At 35.3% G+C, this 20301-nt stretch overlaps 1 protein-coding gene across 2 annotated transcripts in view; it reads right to left on the bottom strand.

Annotated features, from left to right (window-relative positions):
- The window catches only part of dcc (DCC netrin 1 receptor), a 377917-nt gene that overhangs the window by 104214 nt on the left and 253402 nt on the right, over positions 1 to 20301 (bottom strand). For both annotated transcript variants that reach the window (XM_088630328.1, XM_088630329.1), the window contains exons 8-10: positions 8622 to 8778; positions 2441 to 2595; positions 88 to 236 (exon numbers count right to left, since the gene is read on the bottom strand). In XM_088630328.1, the coding sequence (XP_088486454.1) occupies positions 88 to 236; positions 2441 to 2595; positions 8622 to 8778 (461 nt within the window). The remainder of the gene's footprint in view (positions 1 to 87; positions 237 to 2440; positions 2596 to 8621; positions 8779 to 20301) is intronic.

The following is a 20301-nucleotide window of genomic DNA, read 5'->3' as shown; positions in this document are numbered from 1 at the left end:
CCTGCATGACGTTTCCCTAGTGTTTCCCCACTCCGTTGGACTGTGTCGTCTGCATAGGGTCCGGAAAGAACTGTTCGTGACACTTACCTGTTCTTTGTCAGTGGACGTCTCTGTCCAGAACAATCTGTAACCCTGGATGGGGCCATTGGCATAGGCCGGCGCCTCCCAGGATGCCTGAATGGAAGTGGGTGACATGGCGACAGCATGAGGGTTCTCCACCTGCCCAGGAACCTGCACTGTGGGGTGACAAGAAAGAAGAATATGGCAATAAGCCCAAACAGAAATTGTAAAGGGCGTCCAGCACGTTTCATATCATATCTTGCTAAGCATTTTTAAAAGAGTTAGGACAATCTATGAATAATTATATTTAAACGTGACCATGAAAAAGTAGAATTGCTAGTCTGCATAAGTAAGAGCTGTCACCAGCATAAAACTTCAGTCACTTGAATCAGTTTTCTATATAATGTACAGTAAAGATTGAAGACCAAAAACAAATCTCATGTTAAATGTAAAGATATCTTTACAGAGAGTTCATACCCTCTTTAATGTATAAAATTCAATTATTTGTGGGGAAATGTATGCATTGCTTACCCACCTAAATATGCAGTGCTTTTTCTTTTAAAGAGGACAACCTCAAGTATATGTTTTTTGTATGTTTTAGATTCAGATTGTAAAGGTGAGCCTTGTCAAAATTAAGCAACGTCTGAAAATGTTATCATTATTTTACTGCATGACTAGGGTCTCTCTACGACCTACTTTTGATATACTGTACCTGATCCTTTAGGTAGAAAAATAATTATCTCGTATACTCAAGTACAATTTATCTACCACCACTAATGTTTGTTTATTTGACTGTACTGTACATACTTCCTTGTGAAGATATATTTACAAGCACTTTTGAAGACTGGATTATTGCATTAATCTCAAGGATGAATTTGCAAATGCTGAGGATTATTGTAGTACCTTCTGCTATTGGATTGAACTGAGTGCAACTTTGTTGCAAGTTAATTCTCTTATTTACTTAATACCACAGCATATGCAAAAGCACACCTAGCTTTTGAAGGATTTTCTCAAATATTAAATTACGGTGACCTTTTTAGGCCAGTCCTGTGGCAATCCAGCATGTAGGGATAAAAGTAGAGAGACATACAGTAATCAATTTAACACCCATGGATTACAGTTATGTTCAGAAAGATGCCCTAGGGGCCACCTCTAGAATCCTCACCCAGACATACATTGTGTTTGAATTCTGATTAAGCCAATGGAAATGAAGTGCTACATTTCAATGAACATTCAAATCTGTCAGCACTGATTACCACTACCAGTAATTGCAGTTCAAAGAGTTTTTATGTAACTGTCTGAATCTTACAATTCTTAAAGCCTAGGTGATGACTATTGTGGGAAGCCCCAGTCTGTGTGCAATAAAAATTAATGTGTGACATGTGAATTATCTCTAACTTCAAAGAGATGATGTGTGGAATGATGGAAGTGAAGTCAAAATATTGCCAGAATCTAGGGGAAATGACACTGTGTATCGACTCATTAACCTACGTACAGTATATAACATATTTGAACAGCAGCAGTACATTTCACCTTAATTATTGAATCATTTTGCTTTAACTTTAGCCTATTTTAATATTCCTACAGTACCAACAGGCATTCCTCAAAATAGCATTCCCACAAACAGGAGGACACAAATGAAAACTATGAGGAAATGTAATTAAAAAAGAAGAGTATGCATTTCTTTATACTAAGGGTTGTGCAAATCTGAAAATACTTCCCAACCATGTTGAAACCAGTACTAAATTTCAAGAACTAGTTCGATGAGATCCTTAGATCAAATAGCTACTAAGAACAAAACAAGCTAAAACAAAACAAGTAGATTGAATGACCTCCTCTTGTTATCATATTCTTTCTTTATGTTTTATATAATGCTCCCTTTAAAAGGATCTAATCCATTCCAAATATGACTACAAAATAAACATGTACATTCTAAGACATTACTTTAAACCTTCGTAGCCTTACTAAGGGTTAAAAGTTACTTGTTTATTTAATATTGACCATATTGTGCCCCTTGAGCAAAAAAAAACTGGAAAGGCTTTATTCTGTAAAGGCTCTAATGGCTTACATACTTCGATCTGATATAAGAGATGAGGCCCTAGCTAGAGTCAAGAAAAGAGTAGAAGAGATCTAATCAGACTACAGTTTTAAAAGTATCCTATAGCACAGTTTTGTAAACTATAGCCCGTTTAAAAGAAGCAAAAAAAAACAGAGAAATATAATATAGGGGTAAAGGATGTGTGCAGAGATCCTCAGCCATATCCTTCGTTCAGATCTCGCTGTAGTACTGTGAAAACCCGTTCCTTCTTTAGAGTGCCAATAACCTTTCTAGTTAGAAGGAAAGGTTTTCATTCATACACCAGTACATGCTGGTACTTACATTCTGGCTGTGTAGAAACCTTGATAGCTTGCGAGCTCTCTCCAGGGCCAAAATCATTGTAGGCCACAACTCTGAAGCTGTATGTCTCCTCTGGCTTCAAGTTTCCCACAGTGAACTGCAAATCCCCTGACTGTGAGATGTTCGCAGCTCGCTCCCTACAATAAAATAGCATTTTGTATACATTCAGAGATATACAGTATAAACGTACATGTAGCCCATTCTGAAATAATAAAAGTAATATTTATTATTATTATTATTATTATTATTATTATTATTATTATTATACACAATAACAGACATCACATATAGTATGTGCCAAACTACAGTATTTAATGCTTTCTGAAAACAAATGCAGGAAGAGGGAGAATGATATAGTAGACAAAACAAGAAAGCAAATTAAAGGCTAAAAGGCACATGTCTAAATGGTTTTTAAATTAAGGAGAAAAAAAGCCCTGTGTAAAATGGTTAAAAAGAACAGGATAAAAGAAGAGGAATATACAGTAAAAAACTGCTGGTACAGGTAAAAGGCATTTTATAATGCATAAGAGAGATAAGAAAAGGATATTGCATCTGAGGTTATAATACAGTAAATACAATATTTTAAGTATTGCAATACTTAAACAATTACTAAACAATAAAGTACTTAGAACAGTAAAGCATGAAGTAAATTTGCGTTGTGTTAAAATTGTACAGTGCAGTAGTATGACTTTTTAAAAAATACTGTATATCATTATGATGGCCTCTTTGCAGAAAAGATCACTCTGCTCTAGAATCAGTGCAGAAATGATCCTGGCTAAACGGAATAGCCTGCATCAACATACTTAAAGTCAAACCAATTAACTTCTTCAGAACAAACAGTGAGCCAGAAAAAAGGAAATGCTTTTTCACACAAAGGATTGTGGGGTCTAAAACAAGCTTTATCTGGCATGTTAGAAAAGGTAATACCCTGACTACTTTCAAAAAAAGGCGGGGCGAGATCAATTAGCTACTAACAACCACATCGGATAAATGTGGCAAATGGTTTCCCCATTTAGAAATGTTACATACAAAAAGGTGTGTTATATAATGTACTGGAACATTAATTTTTGATAATATTGTTGTTATTGATGATGATGATGCCATAGTCAGACTCTAAAAGAGTTGAGAAGTCTTTCTGGAGAATAACAATCTACTGTACATAGTCACCTTAAATGTTACAATTTAATCGCATTTTCCATGCAGTTACATACTTTGTGTGGGTGTGCTCTACTTTAATTAACCTTTAATTAACCTGTATGCAGGCATACTTTTAAATAAGAATTAATAAGACTAAAAAAACACTTCTCTTCTTTGAACTAAGATAATGATCAATGTCACAATTTATCCTTACTTAAAGCACTAGTTTTTATTAAATTAAAACAAGCTGAAAATAAACAGTATAATACTCAGAGATGCATTATGCAGCTGCTAAAAGAGGAACATTTGCTGACATGTTTGTGCAGTCAGAAACAGTTCTTAAAAAAGTTGAGGTGTTTTCAGTTCAGCACAATATTTTTCTTATTACTTTTGCAGCATAGGACAGCTGCCAAAGACCTTCAGAATTATTTCTGCAACAGTTTCCCATTTAAATAGCAATAACAGATCTTGAAATAGGGGAATGAGAGCTTAATAGAAGCCTGTCTAAGGTTTTGTATGTAAATCAGGCAGAATAGAACTATAAAACAGGGCAGCACGAGTGACAGAAAAACAAGAAAAATAACTGAAAACTCCTCTCATCAGTTGACTTTTGTTTTGCTAAATTTATTTTGCTATCTAAGATCTGTTTTTTTTTCCATTACTGTTTTATTATAGCATACAACATAAATTATAATGTTTACCTACTCATAAGCAGACAATGTTTTTGTTGGACAAAGCAGAGTAATGGAATTTCATTTTTAATGGAATTTCATTTTAGGTTTGTCACATTAATACACAAAATACCCTAGGAATATGTATTATATTTGGATTCTTCAGTACTTTTATGTGAGTACATAACAGAGGACTTATTTTAACGGTGGCATATGCGCAAACGTAATTAATAATTAAGCTTAAAATATTTTTTTTTGTGAGAAGCATGTATATCATGTAATGTAATATTCCTTGTGATCAGTGAATTTTCTTTAAAAATGTAAGTTTGTAATGGCAATTACATACATCATACCACATTCTTTACCTCTTGTTTTGCTACCATTCATGAATATGCACAGGATATAATACAATTACTCAGTGCTCTTGATTGTGCTCTATCATATACAACAATGTTTTGCTTGAGAGAACATCAGTAGATCAGGACAGCCATATTTGGAAAAGGGACTGCAATACTGTATTATATAATGTACAGAAAGAAATTGTGACTTTAAGCATACCTACAGTAAACAAACTGAGGCCTGCAAAGCTAAATGAGGAAGACCTTTCAACACAAGTCAAAACTGCAGTATATTCTGCTATTGGGAAAGAACTGGGATAAGCTGAAATGTAGGAAAAGAAGGAAAGTACCATGTACAGCTTGAGTACTGGAACTGGTTTAATAGATTAAATAACTTGAGCTCTCAATTCTAAAGCATGCTAGTAAGTTTCAGTTTAATCATTTCCAAAAACAGAGCAAAAATGCAAGCAAGTTGTGGTAGCCGAGTAGATGAAGGGACTACAGTTGCAGTTGATCTACCCCAATTATTGTATTGTATTATTGTAAATAGACACAACAGGTCACAATCACTTAATTAAGAAATTACTGGAGATAAGCGGAGAAAAGCACATTCCCACATCGGTGTAATTAGGAGTGGCTTATAAAATGACAGTGGACGAAGCCAGTGCTGAATGCAGTTTTTGGAGTATTCTTTAAGACTGAAGAATCCTGGATTCAATCCTCCTGACCTTTCTTTGATTTCCATTATGTACAGTAGTTCTTATGTGTGGATAAGGGTGGGGTCTGTAATGTACTGAAACCCAGGAGCTCACAAACAGGCAAAAAAGTAGAGGTGCTACCCGAGATTTTTCTTTTTTTGAGTTTTGGCAATGGAAGGAGCTGACATCCTGAACCCTCCTTAAAACCCTTGGAAGCTTTGGAGGATAGTAGGAAGACCTTAAGGTGAGAGAAGACAAACCTCCAGCAAAGGCAGAGTGGTGGGCTGGTAGGCCCTTCCAACATTGACTGGTCCTCAGCCTTGACATGGGGATGGTGTGAATGGTGCAATGATCCCACTCACCACAGGGTGGAGTGCACTGAAAGTGACCTAGACGAGTGTTGCAGCTATACAGAGTCCAGTCATGATTCAGTACTGTATAACAACAAAGAACTGGATTTATGTGAGTTTCTATGTATACAGTATGTGGGGGAAATATCAGTAGACTGTGATACTGTACTTCAGACTTGAATAACATTTTTAAAGCAGCATTAGCCTTGTCTTTTAAAAGGGAAAACAGTAAATAATTAATTCCCAGGAAATAACTAATACCATTAAGTATCTACCATTTATAAAGTGAATAAAGCAATGTATTTTTAATCTGTTTTTGTCATGTTAACCTGCATTATGCTTTAAATAAACACGATCCTTTTTGGACAGTGGAGGAAAGTGTATATACTGTATATAATTTTAAATTTTAGGCTTAATAAAAGAAACATAATTAGTTATAATTTATCCTTTTAGATCGAGAGGCTTTCAAACCTCTTCTTAAGTCAGATGGAGACCTCAATTAGGTGGTGTCAATGGGATTTTAAACAAAAAGGTGCAAGCATATGAATTGTAATAAAAATTTTAAAAACCAAAGCCCATTCACTGTACTGTAAATCATTTATTTTTATTTTCACAATAAATCAGTTCAGAAACTAACATACAAAAACTCTTTAGATTGGAAAATGTATATAAATAACATTGTCCCCTACTTATAGATCCCATACAGTGAAGACAGTACATTTAGTTTAATTTTATTAGCAGTATTTGTCCTGGTTTATAGAAGTAAATGTGCATATTTTTCGACAAACCCATTACTGTATGTGAAAAAATGTCAAACTAATTTGGTGTAATAAATTTTATTCATTAAAATGTACCCTGTGCAGCGGTGTACGTTTGAAGATCACTGAGTGTCATCTGAATAGAATTTCGTATTCCTCAGATCCTTACACACCGAGTTAGCTTCAAATTAATTTCCGAACATCAAAGTGCAAGGTTAGTGAAGACAAAGAAAACACTTTAGAACAAAATGGAAATTCATTTGGTCAGCTAAACCCTGATAGTGCTCTGTATTACTAAAGTTTAACACCCCCCACCCACTAAAACATTTTTCTTTCTGACACAACTCTTGCTTTCTGTGCAATCCAAGGCAGAATGGCAGGTGGAGCTCAAGAAGCACAGCACTAGAGCTGGTGCAATTATTCTTCACCTTTCAAAATGACTACTGATACTTGAAATTAGCTGATGCTGCACACATGCATTAATAAATGAGAAAGGAGGGAACAAAAAATTTAAAAGCAAGAGAAAGGCAGTGAATCTACCAGGCTCTTAACACAGATATGACGGCGCTGAAATACAGTATTGTATAGAAAGAAAGAGTAATGAGACAGGCGGTTCTAGCTGAAGTGGCTCTTAATTGAATGCAATGCAAGCAGCAGTTACTACTAAACGTAAAGTGCGTGAACAAAGCAGTGTATACAAACAGCAATCAGAGAGCACCATTGACATTAAGTGTGCTTTCAGACCACACTTTTGAGTATTTCATCCGGCCCTCTTTTGTGTCAGAAAGGAATTCATTGGCTGTGCATAGACATATGGCACTGTTGCTTTTTTTTAATTAATACGGGATCAAAATGCTTGGAATAGAGTTCATATGATGTATTAAATTTCTAGAAGTGTTAAGCACTACAAGTAAAAAAAACTCACTTACCTACAAGGAACATTATCACATATTGTGATTTTTTTAAAATTTGTCAAATACATTAATGTCATTCATTACAATATAGTAAACCTTGATTTAACAGACTAATAGGGAGGAATGGTATTCTGTTATCGGTGATTGTCCACAAAGTATATGGTATGTTATAACCACCAGACAACACTATAGAAAATGTTACACATTCAACTGACAAACAAGATATCCACTTCATACATTTATAGTTACTTTAATACAAATAATAATGATACTTGTAGCAATATACTGTAAGTAGTGAAATAATTATTTAAAAAGGGAGCTGTCCTTGCTCTTCCAAATATCCTACACTGTTTGCTTTTTGACTCTCACAAATGCGTGCTTTGGTATCATTTCAATTATTAATGCAACACTATAAAATATTACTGTATTTTGTATGTATGAACTACTTTTTTTTTCTCGATTACTACACCCTTATTATGGTTCTTATTTGGCCTTTAATCAGACCATAATACTATTACCATTCTTTCTTATGAATTCTTCATTTTCAATCATATACTGTACAGTACAAAGTTATCACGAATGCAATAATTCATAATAACCTGAATTATATACTCTATATGTGTTGTTACATTTAAGTAAAAGCAAAATGTACTAACAAGGGGCATATTTAGGTTTAACAGTTACTGTTGATTTATCAAATGTCTGGTATTATTTGGGTGTAATAAAAAAGCAAGAATATTGGATACTGTCTGTTAAATCTGATATCTGTTATATCTAGGTCTGCTAAATCTGGGTTTTATTGTATTAGGAGCCAGTACAGTAGCAAGAAAATAAAATCATGTGAAAATGTTAAAAAGACCAAGAAAAGATTCTGTCATCTGTCTGCCTAAGGAATATATTGCCCTGAGGTCACACAACTTCATTTTCAACTTAACTATTTTCAACCAAGTACTGTCTCCAGTTTGAAACCTGTAACATTTGTTGAAAGGTTTGTCAGTTTCAGACTGTCGTATAGCTCGGTTTTCACATATCTAACATTTAGCTTGTGATTTTGAGGCTTTGCACTTTAAGATTAATATTATTGTTCTTTGGTAAGATATCACAGTATCTTCAGAGAATCCAGATACTGCCAGTAAAGGTTCTGTTGCAGTGGAGTTGCATACAGTATAAGCATTCAACACATTAAATCAGGAATACAGGACAATTACAAAGAATGAGGACAAAATATAGAAACAGCAGTGGAAAAAACATCAGCTAAATATAATCTAACTTTTCAATGATGAAACATATCACATACCTGTTAGTTCCTTCTCTGGTAAAGTAAACAGAGTAGGTGAGGATGTTTCCATGAGTCTCCACTGGAGGGCGCCAGCTGAGTCGCACAAAGCGGCTGGACACAAGGAGAGGGACCACGTCACGGGGAGCAGAGGGGAGGGCACTGGAGCTCGGTACAACTGGGGGGGGAGGAGAGGAGTCAGTCAAAGAGGTGGGAGGAGCAGGGGAAGGTGCTGGAAGGGCTGAACTGGGGGAGGCTTCTGCATGTTAGCATTTGGGGAAGAGGTAAACAGGTGGAAGTCCATGGGCATGAACAGAATGAAGTGAAAGATAAGAAAAAGACGAGGAAGAAAAGTGGTAAAGAGGTTGCAAGTAAGTGGCTTCTCAGCCAAAGTCCAATGAGAGATTTTAGTAGTATACGGCAAGCAAAAAAAAAAGTTATGTGACAACAGAAAACGGAACTAATTACTAACAAGCTAGCAAGCTAGTTTTACGAAAAAAGGAATTATGAGCAAAACATAGTTTATAGTTAGAAATACACACAATCACAGAGTGACAAGGACCAAGTAAAAGGTTTATTCCATGCTGAAAAGGGAAGAAAGGATACACAACATTTCGGATGTGGAGCCTTCTTCGGGTGTGACCCAGATTGGCTTCTCAAACCTGAAGAAGGCTCCACAGCTGAAACATTGTGTTTCCTTTCTTATCTTTTCAGCATGGAATAAACCTTTTAGTTGTTCATTTGCAGCCTACATATGCTGAGGCAGCTACCTACTTGAATTATCACAGAGAGATGGCTGGTAGTAAATAGACATACTGTAAAGACATACAATCATAGAATACTGGACATTCTTTTCAGACTACATTGGAGACTACATTCTACATTGGAGAAACAGGAAGGAGATGCTGTGAAGACTAAAGATCTCTCCAAGCCCATTGTTTCTCATTTCACCTCTGACGGCCACGACCACACTAATCTCTCTGTCTGTGTTCTCAAAGACGGTTTTCCGAACTCATACATCAAAAAGACCACCGAAACTAAAATTATTCTGCAGTTAGGATCACACATTCTCCCTTCCCTTAACGACAGATTACTGTTCTTTTAAATTTTCTCCATTCATTGGAAGTTTCATTTCACACCTCTCTGCACCCATTCTGACTTCACACCTCTTGATTGGCCTCTCTTTCTGTCCCCTGCTCCCGCCTCTCACTCCTCCTCCCTCCCAACCTTTGTTCTCCCGCTACTTTACCTTTGCCTACTGCCCTGTCTCTCTCACACCTGAAGAAGGCTCCACGGCCGAAACGTTGTGTTCTCTTTCTTCTTTTTTTCAGCATGGAATAAACCTATTACTTGTTCCTTTGCAGCCTACGCATGCTGACGCAGCTACCCCCCTGAACTACAATTCTTTTCAGACATCTAATTGCATTGAAATCTTTAATATCGCAATTCAAAAGACAGTGAAATAATAGGCAGATAAACACATGCTTGAAATCTGAAAAAATGTACAAAACACTCACAGGATTTCACAGGATACCATTTGAATTTTTAAATTAAAAGCTTGTACAGCTGATTTTATTGTTACTGCTTCACACATATCTATTAGCCTGATGTCCATCCACAACAGGTTAACTAGGGATTCCCCACAATCGCCTTTAGCTCTTGCAAGGCAATAAAAACAGGAATCAATTGATTCAGTGACGCAGGCAGGAATTTATCTATGTTTCTAATGCATCGACAGAAGCGAAACACTTTAACTGTGTAAGTGTGTGCACTTGAAAGCAAAAGCTTAAAAAGCCAAGCCAAAGAAGGCTGGGTATGTAACTCAGGAAAGCCAACACAAATTTATACTACAATTTTGTTTATTCCTTTATTTAACCAGGTAGATCTATTCAGAACAAATAATTGATTGTAATGACAGTCTAGAGCCCAGCCGCTTATAAAGCTGAGTATACATTGGGTACATTAGCAGTGGTCTGTCTAGGATTTGAGCTCATAAAACATCAATATAACATCCAGATCCATAAGCAGTACTACATTCTGATGCCATAATGCAATCTTATAATTTCCCTAAATAGGTTAATCCAGACAAAGTACATTTTTGTTTATTTAATCTAAGACACACTTGTCATCAATTATACGATAGATCTGTCGTCCACTAAAAGCATTTTGCAGTCAAGAAATAGGCAATTTCCAAGCATTATTCAATCAAACACACTCCTGTTTTTCAGGAAAAGTAGTACAGCTGGCAAGGGGTTGAATGTTGCCCGATGAATCCCATTTGGTTGTCATGCTCACTCAATGCCTTGGCTTGCATTTAAGAGGGTTTAACTCGAGTTTATTGCCTAGATTATGAGAAATCCTTTAATATTCTAAAACAGTGAAATTAAATACTCAGGACTGTCAGTGAGGCAAGATGTCCACAAACAAAGCAAATTTTCTATTTATATGTGTGAAAATCATAGTAACATCTGCACATAAATCTGCAGAGAAGGATGAATAACTTTCACTTCTTGGGTGAGGAAAGAATCACAGCATCCCATATAAAACTTAAATGCAGATTTTCAGAATCATATTATAAGCATAGCTCTACACATCTTTCTAGAGTGCATTCTACGATTTGCTGATTCCTTCTCAACAGTGATGCAGATCATGTTCTTGTTGTACATTTCTCTGACAATATCTTTGTTCACTCTGTTATTAAATTGCACATGGTTGACAGGGCCAATTTAAATCCTTCATTGCTAGTTAAGAAATTTATATCACTCTCAGGATATGCTGCCAGTGCACTGTCCATACTGAAACTTGTTTTACACATTTGATTGTTTTTTGGCTTAAATTGCTTGTCGTACTGCCATATCTGTACTTCAAAATGCTTTCTAATGTGCTTTACGAGAAAAGACTGTTAAGTGCAGTCCAAAACAATTCTAGCAGGCTAATAAAATATCAAGCTCAGTTTGTAAAAGTAATGTTTTTGAACACCATCCAATCAAAGATGACAAAAACAAACCAAACTCAGCCGATAAAAAATTAACAAATGTTCATAGATTATCATATACTGTATGAGGAAGAGAAGCACTGATTTTTGGATTAACGTGATAGTAGACACTTATAAACACATGCACTTGCAGAAAAACTTTAAAATTTAACCCCTGGTTTTTAACATTAAACATTTAAGACTATACTATTTCACTATTTTTCTTCTCATTAGTACAACAGTCTGACCAGTCTTCTGGTGATTTAGATTGGGTGAGTTATTTTATGGTACTCTAAAGAATGTTTGTGCAAAATGTCAAATTATTATTATAGCTCAGGAATGATTTTCCAGTTTGTATACAAACTTTTGGCCTCTCGAAATTGTAAACAAGAAAAGTTAACTTCAATGTGCTACCCGCTTAGGAGTCTATATCAATGCTTAAATTTATATAAGTTAATTAAAAGAACATAAATAGGTTGGTGTACAGTATGTGGAGGAGGTGATACATAGCTGAAAATGAGCAATGGATTGTCTTAGTCTTTATCTTCAGTAAAATACTTTTCAGTTTTCCTGTTTCACACTGTCCTAATGTAATTTTTGTAAAAGTAACGTGGAAGATGACCTCTGCTTAACTTTAAAATATAATTTAAAATGTTACATATTGTAAACAAACTGGAAATTCACCAGTGCTTTAAAGGGGATTATGAATAGTGGACACCTTGTTTTCCTTTTGTGGTACAGTATATTCTACTTCCAATAATGAACAAAAAACCTTTCCTAGGTATAATAAACAAATGTCATCTAAAATGTTACATTATCAAACTGGAAATTTTTCATTCAAAAAAAAATCTTTTGAAAAACATCAACTCAATCACTGTATATAACTGTATATTTGTGTATATAACCTTCAGAAAAAAACATTTTCTGAATGAAGAATTTAGTAATTTAATCATCCTATTTAATATTAATAAAATACTTTAATAATTTTCATTTTATTGCTCCCCTTGATTGGTATTATGTGAGGATCAAAGTGTTATTTAACACAATTTGTACAATGTCACATTATTGGTTAAGAGAGAAGTAAGGCAGTAAGTCGGAGTTAAACATTATCACCTAACACAGATTTAATACATTAACCAACCAAGTATGTTTTTTTTTACATTAATACAATATTTAATATTTAAGGCTTATGAAAAACCCACAAGAGTAAATGTGGGATTACACATAAAAAACTTAAGAGCTGGTTTGAACTGAACATCGGAATACTCATTTTATATCAATTTATCTTTGTTGCACATCATTAAAAATGCTATGGAGTTGTCATATGAGAGGGGAATAGCTCTCTCTTCCAACTGTGCACACCTGCTTGTGCCATTTTTGTCCATTCTTCTTGGCAGATGTGCTCGAGCTCTCCCAGGTTGCTTCTAGCTCACTTATTAACAGCATTTTTCATGTCTTTCTATTGATCCTCAAAGTGATTCGAATCAAGACTAAGCTTCATCCACTTAAGGCCATTTCTAATTGTTAAGCCACATCAGTCTAGCTCTGGCCTTGTGCTTTGGGTCATTGCCCTGCTGAAATGTGATTTTTTGCCCCAATGTTAGATTGTCAGTACTTCGCTCTATGTTCCCATCAGTCCAGGCAAGCTTCCCAGTCCATGAGAAACATAGCATAATGCTACCAGCACCATGCCTGACAGAAAGGATGGTGTTGACTGGTGTTATGTCAGATGTAACACTTTGCATTTAGACAAACGTGCTCCAATTCTGTCTTGTATGACCACAAAACCTTACACGACATGTTTGCATTATCACTTGGGTACTTTTTTGCAAACCCCGTGTGGGATATGAAATATTTTTTTTCTGTTAGCCTCATGGTGACATCCCAAAGTGATTCCTTCTTAGCCAGCTGCTTCGTTTGGAGGGACAACCTGTTTTAGGCAGTGTCTAGGTGCTTTGTCTTCACCATATGCAAAGAGATATTAAAGACCTTTGAAAAATGTTTATACCCTTCTTCTGATGTGCCTGTATCCCCGAGATGTTTTGAAAGCTCCTTGGTTTTTCTGATTTAATCTTTGCTTGAAATTCACTAGTTTCACATTTTAAAATTTTAACATGACACAAGGGAGAGTAAGGATATCTATCTGGATTAGTATATAGTCACTAGTCTAGTCAACACCCAGTTCAATACACATCTAGACAGGAGAAGTGTAATGTGGTAGTATGGTAAGCCTAACATTCTTAACCAAAACCCTTCTTTAATTGGGAGGTATGAATAAGTGGATATGTTTAGTATCCAGTAAATAAATTCCAAACTAAGAGTTAAATGTCTGGTATAGGAGACCAGCTCGATACATTAAAGTTTCTGTCACCATAATTCTCTTTAACAATGAAAGCAGCATCACAGGGGGAGTGAGCACTGTCTTTTACGGGCTAGATTTCTAGCACTTGGTGCCTCCTTGAAAGAAACTTACCAGGTAATTGACATTTGAAGGACTGCCATTAAATTTAAAAAAGAAGCTGTGTTCTCTTATTTGTGAACATATTGATTTCCTTTTCTGAGGCATCCACCAGGCAAAAGAAACATCTCTTTATTGTATATCGATGCATTTTTTGGCATAGAGAGGAAGGTTCCCTCCAGTTCAGCATCAGTGTAGATTGGAGATGATGATTTATACTGTATATTGACTATGTACTATATTGAAAAGCTTTACCTTTCCTTATAGAGAAATTGTTTCCTTTTGGACACTTTATTTATATTCTCTGAAACTTAAATGTGCCAGGTACTGTATAATTAGACATGGGATCATGCTTGACAGTCTCTGAATACTGGGGTATTTTATCATTTGATTTTTCTTTCTTTGCAAGCTAGCCTTAGGACCTGATTTGTAATTTTACCTTATTTAATTTTTCTACACCTCCCTATTTATTACGATTGTTAGGGAGCTTGACTCGTCTCACATGTCCCCCCAGTAATCTGTAACAATATGCATCTTACAATAGCAAAAATATATTGTATATCTGTCTCCTGCCCTCCTCACAAACCTACAACACCAGCTAACCACTGACTTCTTCCATGACAGCGTTTTTTAAGATAGGCTGCCAGGCTATGCCCTTCAAGCTCTGTAACTGCATTTATCTGTAGAGAAACATGCCTCACTGAGCTAATAATCTCTCACCATTCTAGCTCTGCCACACAAAGGGGAATGATTAGCTCTGACACAAGAAGCCTACAAATATAGGGTTAGCTTATTTTTCAACAACAAAATTACCTCTGCATTTGTATCAAAAGAAACTGCTATTTGCCCTAATTGCAGTATTCCGTTTTAAGGGCACTCCAGTGCAGGCGACCAGCAAAATCTGCTTCTATTTCATGTAGCTATCTTTCAGTTTCTGTTTTTCTTTTCAGCTTTCTCCCTACCCCATTTTCCTCACTGTCTCCATCTCTCTCCCAGAGATTAAAGCACCCCTGGGCTCATTAGCCATCTCTAACCTAATGCTGCTAATCAGTACTTAAGTGATGCCTTAATGACTTCATTATTTAACGTTTCATTAACATGGAGAAATTCAAAATGGCCATCGTGTCCACTCATGCCTGCTGCTGCCCCTACAGATGAGATGTTTACAGCATGATTGGCAACTGGCACAGGAATTGGATTTTACAGCTTTGATATTTTGACCGATTCTGTCCTGCTTCTGTTCACACCCCATTGCTGTCTCTACTAAAGCTGGCTGTGAAAGTCCATCTTGGTGCCATATGTCCTGTGTTGAAAATGCTCAGTCACTGTCATTAGTGCGGTTTTATGCTTCATTTAATTTGAGTTTTAAACTTCTAGCAACTGAATTTATTGCCCCTTTTTGCAGGAAACATGTTTTTATTATTAATCTTATATGCATTTTTCTTAAAACAACCTTACTAGTGTTTTATTTTTAGCTTTTTGTATTGACATATGCAGTACTGTATATACAGTAGAGTACATGTCTAAGAGTTTTTAAGTAATATTAGTAAATCACTGTGCTACAATGTAAATATATAGCAATATCCACAGTTTTCTAGCTTGTTTGACTTGATTTTTTTATTTAATGTATTACGATATACACTATATATATTTCATGATACTAACAATCAATAAATGATAAATAAATGATAAGTCCAAAAACCTATAAATAATAAGATGAAAATCTGAATGGTTACATAAACAACATCGTTTTTTTAGTTTCAGAGTCTTAAAAATAATTGACTAGGTCCAGTGGATTAGTGAAGAATTTATGGGCATAATGTACTGTATTAAGCATATTTTAATGGTCAGCTACAGTATGTTGGTACAGTGGGGACACAGAAAAAAGAATCACTGGTAAGCAACACGTAAATCTCTTTTAAAAGTTTATTGATTACTGTACATACTGTACATTAGATTAAAGATTGCAAAGCAAGGCACCTATGCAATTGAAATGTTCATACTGTAAGTGTGCATAGAAGACTTTTCAATATCTGGGGAATCGTATAAATGGAAGAATTGTTGATCCATTTAAAAGGATTCCTTTTGTTGTATGTCAAGGCTGCTAAATGGTTTCTTTATTATAGTGTACATAAGATGGTATGGAAAACACCACCTGTAGAACTTTTTTTTTCCAACTTTAGAATCATACTAAGAATTATATGTGAAAAACAAAAATCTGCCAGTATTCAAAACTGTTCTAAATCCATTTTATGTTGAATTCTAGAAGAATTTCTAATTTCGGTTAGGTTATTAGAATACGGTACAACAATGAATAGATCAATCCCTAACGTAACTGTAGCTAGTGCAGCCAACAATGTTCACACAATACTTTTAGAAGCCTTTCCATTCACATCACAACTGCCATAAATGGGGCAAGGTTCATAGGACAAGGAGCACTAATCATCGTCTGAAGGAAAGGCACAATGGAGATTTTCCTTTTATGTATTTAGAGGCTTTAGGTTTCACCTGGAGACCTGCCAGTTGCCCTGGGAAACCAGAAAGCTGCCCCTTTTGTTCAGTTTGCCTGTCACTAAGGGTGAAGTTGACATTCATATTAAGTGTTTCATGGTCCACACAGTCACTGGGGGTACTGAGAGATTTTTAATCCCTTCGGTCTACTTATCACCCCAGGACACATTTTGTTGAGAACAGATGAAGTTCTGCTATGGAACAATTGCCTTAAATCCATGTGAAGAAAGGTAATCTATTAATAGAATGGAATACATTCTCAGTACTGAATCATAATTGTTCCCACTCAGCTGCTTACATTAGCACCTTGTTACTTCTTTTTACATTGCCCTCATGTGTATACTGTACATGGGACGAAACAGTGGTTGATTGCTGAATAGTGTTCTTAAAATTAGAAGTGTTCTAAAATCAACCCATTACCAGAAAGCCGATGGCCCTGGTGACTGTTCTCACCCTGGACATGATGACGGCCCATCACATATACATCAGCCTGTCAGACCTAGCTAGCATGTCTTTAGACTTGGGAGAAATCAAGAAACCCTAGTCCAGAATTAAACCTAGCAGCTTTGAGACAGCACTGCTAACAGACATGCTACCATGCCACTGATATGGTTTAAAATATGAATTGGATTTTTTATACATAGCTTTTGATAAGCAATAAATCAGTATATTTTAATCTCTGTTTTACATACTGTATAACATAAAAATGCACATTTTACAGCACTAATACATTATAATGCAACCCGTTTCAGAGCACAATTGGTTATAATACTGGAAGGTCACGACTTTCATTCCTACATAATGTAATTTAACTGGAATTGTTCCAGTTTTTACCTCAGTATGAAAGTTAACTCAGTATGAACAATTTTCTATGTTAAAACGAAACACTTTATGTAATGAAGAGGGTGAAAAAAGATTAAACTATTTTATTTGCATGACTACAAAACTACAAAATGTGCATGACTACAAAACTACAAAATTTGCATGACTAAAAAAAATTAAACTGTTTTGGCATGAATGACTCCTACAAAATTTAAACTGTTTTGGCTCCTGAAGACTGTCAACTAGTCTCTGTTTTATTTGTTGTTTGCAGGAATGCCAACTATGAGTCTCAGTTTCTCTGCAATATTGCAAACACAAACAAAAGAGATCACTTAAGAGATAAACCTGATTTTAAAGCAAGGATACAACAATTGTGAAACTTTCAAAAGAAATAGTATGCTATTAAGTTTGTTTCTCTATGTGGAAAACCATAATCGCGAAGGTCATGGAGCTCTTGAACATTTTTATAGTGGTATTGTACTTTTTTCGTAAATGAAAAATAGTGTGTAGTGAAGTTTTCTGCAGATTGTATTTGCTACAATTTAAGACTTGAATACAGTATACTAACTTACATTTTATGTTATCCTAAGTAAAGTTGTCGTGGCTGCCTCTTTCTCAACTGATATTTAAGGCAGCCCACAGCACTCAAACAGGAATGGAAACAGATGATGTACTGTAAATATGGAAGTACAGTAAGTACAGTGTTATTATAAGAAGAGAAACGTACAGAAATGTAAGACGTTTCTGCAACATTGTTGATACTAAACTGCATACTGTACATTGCAGTACTTCTACTCAAACCCAGAGAAGTCCTTTTATTCATATGTTTTTAACAGCAGCATGGAGTACTAGTTATGGCTCTGGACTGGAGGGTTGTAGGTTCCAGTTACATATGGAGCAATGTTCCTGTACTCTTGAGCAAAGTACTTTACTCACATTGCTCTGGTAAATTATCTGCTGTATAAATGGGTCTTCAGGTTGTCATTGTAAATGACAGTTGGCTTTCAATTGACTTACTGTACATGGGACACAAAACATCATGTTATTTCTATTTTACAAACTACTGTAGATGGGTCTAACACCTTGTATCACATGTAATCTTCCTTATAACGGCACTCAATTTTAAATATGGTTTATCTTCTCATTTCCCTTTAAATTTTTCTTTGTAGTGTTTACAAATTTCTACGTTAAAATGCTGTAATGCTAAAAAATGTGACACTAAGTATCACTTACAGTCACAATCTAATTAAAATCTGTTTTCATACCCATGAATTCAAAATTCACATTTTTTCAGTTGAGTGTTCAGAACAGTCACCAAAACAAGACAATTTGAATGAAATGTGTGCCCACACATTTTCTCTGTGCAAAGCTAAAATGATGACACAGAAATATGCTGCAACAGTTTCTGTTATATGATCACTTAGGTATACTTTCCAACCAAATATCCAACTATCAAAAGAACTTTGTAAGCATTATTGTATGGGAAGACACATCACGTACAGCTGCACTAATGTACATAAATTTAATAAATATAAGCAATTACTCTCTCGGGTTCACTATACATTTTGACAGCCAGCTTTCAAATGAATTAAATGCTATTTTCTATATGACCCGATCGCCTCGACAAATTTGATAAAAATCCACAGTGACATATTCAGACTATTAAGAACCATTAGCCACAAAAACTGAAAGTGCAATATTAAGGAGGTGGTAATTCTTATATTTACTTTCTGGATTTATTTTTCTGGAAAAGATACAATATCTTTGAAGCTGCCTTTAATCTGGGTACCATCAGAACGATACTTGGAAAATGTGTCAAGCTGTGGACGGCTTTGAGCAACCGGGTAATTTCACATGCAGCCTTTTACAAGAGAAAAGCTTTTTATTCAGTGGTAAGACAAGTTTCTGACCACCACTCGGTGAAAGATCATTTTAAATCTAATTATATTTGATAGAATGCAGGGTACTATGATCAATCAAGTTCATAATTACACTATGCCTAAAATACATATCATGAATTTGTACTATATTATTAAGTTAACTGATATTGCTAAACACAACACTGTGAAGAGGAAATGCAAATCTACAGTACCAGAAAGGATTGTTGGGACTGAATGTCACCTCTTGATTTGTAACTGTTCTTATGTTATTAAATGGCTGTTTCATCTTCAAAATCATCATTTAAGCTTGAGAACTCTAAACACTGTATGCCTTTCACATGCAGCAATGCCCATGTTTCCATGTTTTGGGAGTATCTTGTTGCTTCCACACATTCACACTGGTAATATGATACAAAAAGGCAGCCTGGGGACATTTGTATTTACATATACTCTATGTTAGGCCAGCCCAGGTCCTGTGATTGCCAGTCTTGGGCTTAATCAAAAAGGTGCCCAATTAAAGCGTGTTTATCCAAAATATAAGTACAATACAATTAACGGCAATCTCTGCCTTTTAAAACACAGCTACAGTACAATGCATTAAAAAATAAATATCAGAAAGATGTGTGGACAAGTAGCTTAACCCCCCTACTCTGGCTTTCTGAGAGCGTTACCTTTAAAATTCATGTTTTATTAAAAAATCATGAATTGGGAAATCTTAAGGAAGTCAATGATAAGAAAAACTTTACAACACTGATTTTGTTTTGTTGTCGTTTGCACATTATTATCTTACAGCATTTACTGTAAACTGAAATGTGACACAGAGTTCTTATAAAGCCATTGTTCTTAAACCACATTGTTTTTCCAGAAAGAAAAAAACAAACAAAAACAATTTACAAATGAATACAATAGGTTGGGGATTTAATCAAGGGTGTACTCCTGTCTTATAACAAGAATGACACTAATTTATATCTGAGCACTTTTCAAGAAACTCAAAGCACTGCACAGCAGCACACCCAATACATCACAGAAATAAAAGGAAAGTTAAAGAGAGCAAAG

The sequence above is a fragment of the Lepisosteus platostomus genome, chromosome 4, assembly GCF_059453375.1.
Source record: "Lepisosteus platostomus isolate fLepPlt1 chromosome 4, fLepPlt1.hap1, whole genome shotgun sequence".
Taxonomy (NCBI): Eukaryota; Metazoa; Chordata; class Actinopteri; order Semionotiformes; family Lepisosteidae; genus Lepisosteus; species Lepisosteus platostomus.
The sequence above is the reverse complement of the archived record's forward strand: the minus strand, read 5'-3'. Positions and strand labels throughout refer to the sequence as shown.